This window comes from Lactuca sativa, chromosome 5, assembly GCF_002870075.4.
Source record: "Lactuca sativa cultivar Salinas chromosome 5, Lsat_Salinas_v11, whole genome shotgun sequence".
NCBI lineage: Eukaryota > Viridiplantae > Streptophyta > Magnoliopsida > Asterales > Asteraceae > Lactuca > Lactuca sativa.
In genome coordinates, this window is record NC_056627.2 from 291,025,681 (window position 1) to 291,036,952 (window position 11,272).

At 32.5% G+C, this 11,272-nt stretch overlaps 2 protein-coding genes across 2 annotated transcripts; both read right to left on the reverse strand.

Moving 5' to 3' along the window:
* Positions 1-1,024: 1,024 nt before the first annotated feature.
* LOC111910323 (putative pentatricopeptide repeat-containing protein At1g17630) lies at positions 1,025-3,507 on the reverse strand. The gene has a single exon (XM_023906149.3). The coding sequence runs from the start codon at positions 3,359-3,361 to the stop codon at positions 1,214-1,216; it is 2,148 nt and encodes a 715-aa protein (XP_023761917.1). The 5' UTR covers positions 3,362-3,507; the 3' UTR covers positions 1,025-1,213.
* Positions 3,508-5,491: 1,984 nt separating this feature from the next.
* On the reverse strand, positions 5,492-6,934 carry LOC111910324 (mediator of RNA polymerase II transcription subunit 9). The gene is made up of 5 exons (XM_023906150.3): positions 6,542-6,934; positions 6,390-6,452; positions 6,084-6,164; positions 5,828-5,886; positions 5,492-5,753 (listed from the first exon to the last, which is right to left on the reverse strand). The coding sequence occupies exons 1-5, from the start codon at positions 6,818-6,820 to the stop codon at positions 5,696-5,698; spliced, it is 540 nt and encodes a 179-aa protein (XP_023761918.1). The 5' UTR covers positions 6,821-6,934; the 3' UTR covers positions 5,492-5,695.
* Between the last annotated feature and the right edge of the window lie 4,338 nt (positions 6,935-11,272).

Here is an 11,272-nt window from a genome sequence, read left to right on the forward strand (position 1 = left end):
CAACTTTCTTTAGGGTATACTCCCGGACTACCCGTAATCAGTAGATACCCAAGCTCGTGCTCCAGCATCCGCCCTCCGCCCTCTACCAACTCGCCAAGAGACACTGACTCCGTCTGCGACAAGCCGGCACCCCACCGACACCCCTCCATCTCAGGTTTGATATTATTCTTTGAGTTTCTATGATTTGAGGCGTCATTTTGAGTTTTTGGGATGCAAGTTTATAAGTGAGAATAATATACTGTTGGCTACTCTTCCAGCTCCTCTTAAGTTCCCAGAAGTCAATCAGGATGAGGCGCCAAAGATGAAAAATTGCATCAAATAACAAAACTACTTTGTCGTATTTATTTTGTTTATTTCATGCTTATTGATTTTGTTTGAAAAACTCATGTAATCTGAAACCGAAATTTTAGAAGCTTGCATGAAAATTTTGATTTATTGCATGTTTATTGATTTGCTTTGAAGTTTGTATATATACTCTTTAAACTCTTTAACATCAAGTATTTGTTTTTATGACAACAATTATATGTATGTATGATCTGTGTGACGTGTCTTCTTCTTCAAAAAATCAAACAAACCACATGAACGTAAGTATAGTTGGTAATTGAATACACTTCACCAAAAACCAACAAAATCACACTTTAAACACAGTTACAACCTAATACGTACTCATTGAGTTGTTATTTGTAAGTTCACATAAGATGCCACATAATATTTTATATGAGCATAAATTTTAAAAAAGATATATTTTAATTTTTTCTATAATTGGTAGAAAATTGTAAATTCATTGCTTTGGTAGGTAAAAGTTAAAGTTCGTTTGTTAAAAAAAAAAAAAAAAAAGAGTTAAAGTATGTTGCCCATAAAGGTTAAAAGACAGAGTATGTTACTATTTCGTGCAATTTACCTTATAAGTATATTTTAACAAAAACAATTTGCACTTGCAATAATCATTATTATAGATAACCAGCTTCTTAAGTTTTGCTTTGAGTTAAAAAAAAAAATATTCCCAACAGGAAAACAACAACCCTTCTTAAGATCAATCCATGTCAAAGATTTCATATGTTCCAACAAAATTTTCATATCTACATCTTTTGGCTTTTTTTTTTTCATATTTCAATATTCTTCATGCGGTTATCTTCTTTCGACTCACAACTCAAAACAAATTAAACACCACCAACCCATTTATATACAGAATCAATTTTCCAAGTCATCAAAATCATTCAAAGCCCAAATGCCAAATATACCCTTCCTTCATCTTCATTTCAAAACTCAAAATTTTGATCACCATCTCAACTTCCTTCATCTCACTTTCCACAAACTCCCCTGCTGTAAAAATACGCACTTTTTTGTTTAATTCAATCCAGCTTTGACCTGGAGTTTTGGTCAAACCCTGTGCCCTAGCTGACACTCTCACTTTTGCAGACTCCTCCCATCTACCATTTCCAGCATACATATTCGAAACCAACATATAATTCCCAATTCCAAAACTACCCTCAAGTATCTTTTCAACACACCCATCATCCCAATCTATCTTCTTTTGCTTTTGCATTTGCATTTGCATTTGTATTCTACTTGAGTTCAAAAGAGCACCCCAAACACATACATTAGGTTCAATCTTCATCTTCTTCACAACTTCACTTGCTTCTTGAAAAAGTCCACCACGTCCAAGAAGGTCAACCATACATGTGTAATGCTCAATCTCTGGTTCAATCCCAAATTCATTTTTCATTTTTTTATATATCTCACGCCCCTCACTAACAAGCCCTGCATGGCTACATGCAGAGAGTAACGAAACAAAAGTAACCCCATCAGGGGTATATCCGTCATTCACCATTTGTTTGAATGTTTTTAAAGCACTCTCACCAAATCCATGCATCCCATATCCTTTAATCATGGTGTTCCATGAGCATAAATCTTTGTTTACTATGTTCTTGAATACTATATGCCCTTCTTTCAGGCTACCACATTTGGAATAAACATTTATCAACCCGTTTCCAACTAATAAATTATCATCAATTAACATTAACCCTCTAATAACATGACAATGTATTTCCTTACCATAAACAATTGTAGATAAATCTGCACAAATTGATAACATGGTGGATATTGTTACCACATTAGGCCTCACTTTTTCAACTTGCATTTGCCTGAAGAGTTTTAAAGATTCTTCATGTCTACCCTTTGAAGCAAATCCATTTATTATATCACTCCAGGTTATTACATTAGGCGTGATATTTCCTTCTGATTTTTTCAACTCTAAGAATGTAGAGAAAGCCTCATCACATAGACCAAGTTGAGTATATGATGAAATCAAACCATTCCAACTCTCTAAACTCTTTGTTTCAATCTCTGAAAAAAGACATTCAGCAGCTTGTAAAAAACCGTGTCTTCCATACATACATAGAAGAGAGTTTTTAGCAAATGAATAGTTTTCAAGACCTGCCTTTATGACATATCCATGAAGCTCCCTACCCTTATTAGAATCATTACATATAGACACAACCACAGCAAGTGATTCAGCAGTTGCTTTGATGCCTTTAATTCTCATTACATTGTATAATCTCAATGTTTCCTGATGATGACCACATCTAGAATGACTAGACAACAAAGATGTCCATGTCACAAGGTCAGGCTCCCATCCATCAAGTTCCATCCTTTTAAAGATCTTCAGAGCGCCACTGGAGTTATTATTGAAAGCAAATCCGGAAACCATAGTGTTCCAAGAGATGTGGTTTCTAACATGCATTTCATCGAACAGTTGGTGTGCAAGGGCCATTTGCCCAAGTCTGCCATAAGCGGCCAACAGTTCATTTGCAACGTGAAGGTTATAATGGTATCCCGTTCGTAAAGCATGGCAATGAACTAAAGCGCATGAATATCGATTGCCCGTCTTAGCGCAAGCTCTCACTGCCAAAGGGAAACTAAACTCATCAGCTAAAACACCAAGATGCCTCATGCGGGTATAAACCTCAAGGGTTCCTCGACAATGGCCATTCATGACATTAGCTCTTAACATCGAATTCCAAATAATTGTGTTGCTGAAAAGGCATTCAGTTGGGACAGCTTCAAAAACTCTTCGAGCATCACAGAGACGTTCGAATCTTCCATAGACAGATACGAGCGTAGAGGACAAGAACGCGGTTGACAAGCCACCCAATAGCACGATTTGAGCATGTACTTGTTTGAATTGTCTGGAGTTGGTGCAACCTCGTAGAAGATGATCGAAGTGATCAAAAGCTTCATTGAGTGTATATGGTTCAAACAGGGTGTGGCAGCTGTAGCCATTGGAAATCCAACGCCTTGAAACTAATGCACAGGAGATATGAAGGAAACGCCTCGAATTTGAAGGAGAAACAATGATCATCAAGCTTGTTGATTCTGAGTGAAAAGATTTGGAAACTTTCTCATCAAACAGTAGAGGAAATCAAAAATCCAAACTTGTATTTTCAATGTGTTTGACTGTGTAAGTTCAATCTATGTGCATGTGTGATTTTAATAAGTTAACCATGTTTTGCGTACACATTTAGGAATAAATCTTTTCTTTTATATGTAATTAACTAATATTTGAAAAATTATTAGTCCTTTTCTTTTTTCTTTTGTGTGTATTTAATCATAACCTTACATAATTTTTTTTAAGTGTTCAAAAATTATGATCAACAAACAATTTACTTTCATTTCACAGATTTTTATTTTTTAACATTTATATATATATATATATATATATATATATATATATATATATATATATATATATATATATATATATATATATATATATATATATAATGTGTGTGTGACAACTTCTTGCCCCAATTTTTTTTTCTACATTTTTGTAAATGTGTGAAACAGTGAGTATGAAAGTACGTTCCAAACGTCACTTGACAATGACAATATAATTTTATATATTTGAACACTAAAGTCATTTTTTTCTGTATTATCCCAAAGTTTTATTGGATATCGTCTAAGGTAGTACAGAGTATGACTGACTAGATTAGATTATAGGTTATAACACGGTTGAAACAGTTTGGAGTATGATTTACTAGATTATAGGTTATAACACAGTTGAAACTTCGTTCTCAAAATTTGCATAAATCATAGGTTTTCAAAATGATGATTGGATGCGCTTCTTGGATCACAAAGTTCGGTATGCTTGTTGGAATTTTTTTTATAAAGTTAAGTTGAGAGACATTTAAAATAGCTTTTAGCCAAATTTGGTCTTAACCGTAAATTTATAGGTCAAGTACATATGAAAAAAGTAAACATGCTAAATGTTTACAATTACAAAAGTTGGTTACCCTCACAGCTTTATTGGTTGCCAGAAAAAAATAAAAAATCTTTAATTACAAAAGTTGGTTACCCTCACAGCTTTATTGGTTGCCAGAAAAAAATAAAAAATCTTTAATTGTCGGTTATAATGATATTTTTTGAACATTTTATATAAGTTTATTGGTGAAATATGTAAATAAAAAATGATTGAAAATATACAATTAAAAAACCTGGTTACCCTCATAAATTATTCTATATATCAAAACCAATTTAGCAATAATATATGTTGGGTTTGAGACTTTGACCACATAACTTTTTATGTTTTGTAGGTTTTACCCTTCATTGACATTTGACTACTTTCACCATTAGACAAGGGGCATATGTTGTGACTACTTCCAGGTTCCATCATTAAACAAGGGGCATATGTTGGAAGGTTTTACCTTTCCTTTGAAATTTGACTACTTTGACCATTACACAAGGGGTATAAATATCTTCCAATAGCTCTACAAAGGCTAAATAATAATGTCCTAGAATGTTAACCCATCGTTGTGTGAGTAATAACACTACATCAAATTATGCTCCCGGGATAACATCACTCTAGTTATATTAATTTTTGAATACATTCTGGGGGTTTTGAGGGCTACCAAAAGTTCAAAATAGGAACCATATGTAAGCAAGCAAGATTGTAACAAAAAGTTAAAACCGATTTCATTTACACTATAGATACCCCTCATCCAAATTTGTTGTGGATCAAAAGGTTAAAAGTTATTGAATATAATGGTGTATGTTGTTGTTGATCCACTGGGGAAGGATGTATAATAATCATCTTATGCCAGATTTGGTAGTTGTAAGATTTTCTTTGATATTTTTGTAGCTAGGTAGTTTGTTCGATTTTTTTTGGTAAACCTCCATATTATATTATTATCTTCTATTACTTGTACATTTATATCTAAAATTTGTGGTTAAAGTAAGTTTATCTACTTGTATCTTTTGTCAAATCAAAGTGTTTTGGTGAAGTTGCAGAATACAAGGATGGTTGTTTTATAATATAGATTACAGAGAGCAATACAAGCTACCAAAAGTTTTAGACTAAAACATGGATATACACTAATTAAAATTTTTGACCTTTTTAAGACAAAACTATAGCACTTTTTTCTTATGATAAAATAAAACTGTATTTTCAAATTATTTCTCATTAGAATATTATACTTTTGATGACATGGCATAGTTAATGATAACATAATTTGATATGAATCCAATTAAAACGATATGGCATACTAGAATTGTTATTTGAGAAACATCCAATTAAATTCATTTCTCACATTTAGTGAAGATTTACACTCAAAACATCCAATTAAATGTAACTATTATTCATTTTTCTCAAGCAAGATTTTAACAGAGACACCCTACTTTCTTGATATACTCAAGTAACTTACAAATCAGACTTTGTAAGTTCTTCAACAGAATTTTTGTACTTTGCAATTAGTTCCCTGGAATCATAAAAACATAAGAATTAAAAAAATTAGAAAGTACAACTATGAATAGAATATAGCAAACCCCATACCTTCTTTGATTTAGCATTTGTTCAGCTTCATCAACTTTACGTTTTTGCCCCTCCACCGTCTAAAATAATCCCAAAGAAGAAAGATGATTCAGAAATCAGAATGATATCATTTTTGCTCTCAAAGAATGTTTCTCTCAATCGTTTGGTGGAGCATATCTAGCATGCTTTCATTCTACTTCATATTATCCGATTTGCATATAACAGATAGAACAAACAACAGATAACATCTCAAATTATATACAAGCAACAAACATACCGCAGCTTTGGTGGCAATAGATCCAGATATTGTGTTCAAGAGCTGCTGGCATTTCTCAAAGTGGCTGCTCAATTCAGTAACCTTCAACAAAAACAAAATGTCATGTGATTTATGAGAATAGTACAAACAAAACAGAACAGAACATTGGTAACTTTTAGGGCTCTGATTGCAAGTCGTCTCAGAAAAACGATCAACTTTAAGTACAATAGAGTAATGCATAGAAGTTGTAATAGCAGCATGTCAAAACACAAAACTTAGATCGCATTGGATTAAAAAAGGGGGGAATTTAATTTTAAGAACACTCACCAGTGTATCAAAATGCTGATCTCGAGTTCCATTCTCAATCGCATCTGCTAAATTCTCCACCAACTATAAGAATGAAATCAAGATGACTCGGCCAATAATCAAAATGCCAATTCTACGATTAGGGTTTAATGATATCGAAAAGAAGGGCATACGTTTTGGAGGTGGAAGTGCGAAGCCAGTGATTGTGAAGTCTGTTGCTGTTGTTGTTGTTGTTGTTGTTGCTGCTGTTGTTGTTGAGAAATCTGATACCGTTGTTGTTGCTGCTGTTGTTGTTGCAGTTGAAACTGTTGTTGTTGATGAAATTGTTGCTGCTGTTGAAATTGCTGCTGTTGCTGGAGATATAGATGATCCTGGTTGGATGGCGTGGTAGGGTTGCTATGAGTTGGCATGGTTGGGATCATATTCCAGTTTCCTCCACCGAATTGATCCATATTCAAGGCTACGTAGTCGAAATCACACACTTTCTGGGCTAGGGTTTGTGTAGACGAAGAAAACAACCGAGAGAGATGAGAGTGAAAACAGAAAACCGGTTTTATGATTTTGTTTAAGCAAATTTTTAGCTGTTATATTTTTATTATCTTTTTTACTACGACTTAAAACATCTTAAATTCTGTTTTCAATTTGTTTATAATTATACTAGCTTATAATCCGTGGAAACCACGGTTATAAAATTAATTAAACTTTCATAGTAAGAATTTAAAATTATTAAATAATTATTTTAAATAAATTATTAATTAAAAGATATTTTTTAATTGTATAAAATTATAATCATTAATTTAAATAAATATGTGAATTTATATCAACACATTAATTTTATTTTAATGTTGTTAATTTAATGTAATTAAAGTGTGAAATTTAAAATTTAAAATTTGAAATAGAAAATTAAAAGGTTGTCAAATGACATGCATTAATTAGGAGGCTTAATAGGGTGCCACATGGCAAAAAAAGAAGAGGAAATTACACGAATGGCCCTTATGGTTTAGGGTAATTTGCGTGTTTGGTCCCTAACTTATTTTTTTAACTCAAAAGGTCCCTACTGTTTGTTTTTGTTACACGTTTGGTCACTGTCTTACCTAAAAAAACTATTTTGCCATTGATTCTTTAAAATATTTAAATAAACAAACCCTACCCCAACCCCCTCATCTTACCTTACTTATCTCACCATTTTTTTCTATTTAAATAATAGTCTTTTTAGGTAAGACAGAGACCAATCGCGTAATAAAAACAAACAATAGGGACCAAGCGCGTAACAAAAACAAACAATAGGGACTTTCCGAGTTAAAAAAAAATAAGTTAGGGACCAAACATGCAAATTACCCAAACCATATGGACCATTCATGTAATTTACTCAAAAAAGAATAAAATATGCATTAATTAGGAAGTTTAATATGATGACACATGTCAAAAGGAGATTAAAACTATTCTTTTATTAGAATAGGGATTACAAATTTGTTTATAATTACATTACAAGTAAGTTAGTTAATAGTGCTAAATAAATATAAAATTTAAATTATAATTTTAAATTAAATAAATTTTAATATTAAAATAGTATTGTTTGCTTTTATTTATAAAATTATATCTCTAACTTTTAACATTATTATTATCAATTTAAAGTCATAATTTTTGAATACTTTGTATAAAATACTTGAATCTTAAATCGTTAATTAAAAAAATCCAAAAATTAGTTTGTAAATAGTTAAAGGTTATAAATTATAATGTTAAATACAAAGTCTAAGTTATAATCCCAAATTAACCGAAAATGTTTCTAAAACTATTTTTATAATCATTAAGAGTTTTTAAATAAGTAGTTTAACAATAAGCGTACAACAACAATATTTAAAACTAACATTAGATAAAAAAAAAATTATATTGTTACCTTTAAAAAACCGATGGTTTGTGTTTTATGTAATTACAATGATATAAATTAAAATGTTTAAGTGATTTTTTTTTAATTAACTAATCATAACAACTATAAATTACATTAAACCATATATTATATTTAATTTTATTCATGAATAATTTGTGTGTGAATACAATTAATCCGATTGATATTATATATTAATAGATGTTTATCTTATCATATAATTCAAAATAATCAATGTTTTATATAAACCTAGTATAAGAATTATTATATCGAAGTTAGCAACAATGTCATTGTTATATTTAAAAAAAAACCATATATTTGTAAATATTTCAACTATATAGTTCTATTTTCGACAACACGCGGATATTCGTCTAGTTTTATTAAAAAACAATTGATTTGTATATAGAAAAGTTCATGTCTATAAAGTTTTTTGAAAAAAACTCATTTTTTATTAAAAAAAAAGGGTAAATTACACCAATCGTCCCTGGTGCAGGTGCAAAAAAACACGTTTGGTCCCTATTTTCAAAAATTAACTTTGAGTGTCCCTTATTTGATTAAAAGGTGCATGTTTGGTCCCTACAGACATAAAATGACTATCTTGCCCTTTTTCTTTTATTTTCATTTATTTTTTCAAGTTTTTAATTTATTTTATTAATTATAATTATTTAAAAAAATCATGTGGTCCTTATATCACCCCTAGAAAAACCCATCCGACAAGCACCACCCAATACCACCGACAACCACCACCTAATACTTCCAACAACCACCTGTAATCAGCTACTCCGACGATCCTATATCCATAATCACGGTGATAAAAAAGATCAGCGATTAAAGCTTTTATGTCTGAAAAACAAACCTTAGAACAGAGTGGCAAATAAACACCGATTTGCTGATAAACACACACATATGTATATATTTGTGTTCATGATTGTTTTTGGGATGATGAACACCGATTTGAAGCTTTCCAAATCTACACAAGTACTTGAAGAATTTCGTTCTAAAGGGTTCGATTTGCAGATGGGTGTAGTTCTTGAAGGCGCAATTGCAGATTTACATATCCATATTGGTGTGAATATTCGATATGCAACTCACTGAAACCTCTTAAATTCAAGAAAGAGGAGATGTTATAGAAGCATATAGGTGGCGGTGGAGGAGCTTGATCTCAAAACCTAAGAAACCGATGACATCTGTGATGAAACCCTAGCTGACGTCGATGGCGGCTGAGCTCGATCTGTCAAAACCCTTGCCGATGTTATTGGTGCCGCATAAACCCTAGTCGCCTCTTGTTTTTCCGGCGATAGGGTAGCGAATCTCCATCCTCCAAAAGCTTCTACCTTTCCATTTAGATATGCACTCCAACAAGAGGCTAGATCCTTTGACGATACTGATGATGGAATGGTGACAGGTGTAGTTCGAAGAGGTTGATTATCGGTTGCTATACAAAGAGGGTGGCGATGGTGAATGAGGTGGTGGTTCGTGGCTATTTTTCAGGGAAATAGGTTGTGGTTGAACTGAATTTCGGTGGTGATTATGCATTCCAGTGGTGGTTGTGTATTCCGGTGGTGGTAGTTGTGCTTTCTGGTGGTTGTGGCGGTGCCCAAGTCTTCTTCAATGAAATTGAAAGAGATAGATTAAATATTAGGTTTAATAATTAATTAGAAAAATCAAGAATAAATGAAAATTATATTTTAAAGGGTATTTTAGTCATTCCATATCTCATAAGGGATGAAGCATGCAAATTTAAACTAACGAGGGACGAAACGTGCATCTTTTTACCATATAAGGGACGATCCGAGTTAATTTTTGAAAATAGGGACCAAACGTGCTTTTCGGCACCTGCACGAGGGACGATTGGTGTAATTTACCCTAAAAAAAATAGTAAAGCAAATTTTTGTCGGGTCATTTTCCCTTATGCTTTTGCAATCTGACATGTTTGTATAGTCCTTGAGTTAGTTGTTTGTTCTCCCTGTATAGTTCTTCTCGGCAGTGGCGAAGCTTGAAGTTTTGATTTGGGGGGGCAAAAATAGAATTTGTATAAAAATTGAAGAACAGGGGGGGCCAAAGTCAGACTTTATAGTTTTTGGGCATAATATGTAACTCTTTTAATACTTATGGATTAATTATTTAAAAAAATGGGGGGGGGGGGGGGGGGGGGGTGAGCTCCGCCAATGCTTCTCGGTCTTTGATTCTAACTTTTTCAGCCTTCAAACCTCACCAAGGAGATATACTCTGAAATCCAATACCTATAAATGAAAAGATAGTAAAATAACTTAAAATTTAAAACCCTAAGAAAAACTATGAAACTTATATTTCAGTCAAAATGTTTGGATTTGATTCTATTACTTGAAATGGCAATGAACAATTTTTTTTGCAATGTTCGGTAAATTGCCATATAATTAAAGAAAACATCATGTGAGTGGATTAGAGGTGTGTAGGCCGTGTTGGTAAATTTGTGAATCCTCATCATGACCCTTTCTAAATTTATGCAAGATTTTGTAAACTTGTTTTGGCTATCCAACATACCCATTCCAGGTGCTCTTGGACTTTACCTTGAAGATCGTGTTTCCTAGATAACTTTAGAAGATTTTTAGAATGTTTCAAATACTTTGGAATGTTCTTAAATGTTTTGTAGGACCTTCGAAAGTCAATATGATAAAACATTCATGCAGTGTCTTGCAGATAGTTATTGATAACATTGCCACATGATTATGATAGAGAGAAATTACAACGTTCTCAATGAAAAGCATAAAGGCTACAAAAATAAAGCGGATATAAATACCAGCTAGACAAAAACCTAATGGGATAAAGACTAAAGGGCCCATAAATATGTGGTCTAATAATATATAGGCTAACATCCCCCCTCAAAGTTACAATGTCACAACAATAAGCATTGAGAGTTCGTCACATAAGAACCGAAACCGAGAAGCCGATAGAGCCTTCGTAAAAATATTTGTAAGCTGCAAGGTTGATGAAACAAACAGAAGCGATATGATCCCGAGTTGTAGGTGATGACGGGTAA

Bases quoted from the DNA above. Each gene is read 5' to 3' on its own strand.
- LOC111910323 (XM_023906149.3), bottom strand. From the start codon at position 3,361: ATGATCATTGTTTCTCCTTCAAATTCGAGGCGTTTCCTTCATATCTCC.
- LOC111910324 (XM_023906150.3), bottom strand. From the start codon at position 6,820: ATGGATCAATTCGGTGGAGGAAACTGGAATATGATCCCAACCATGCCA. The intron at 5,887-6,083 runs GTATGTTTGTTG...GGATTATTTTAG, and splicing joins CTATTGCCACCAAAGCTGCG to ACGGTGGAGGGGCAAAAACG. The intron at 5,754-5,827 runs GTATGGGGTTTG...TTATGATTCCAG, and splicing joins CAAATGCTAAATCAAAGAAG to GGAACTAATTGCAAAGTACA.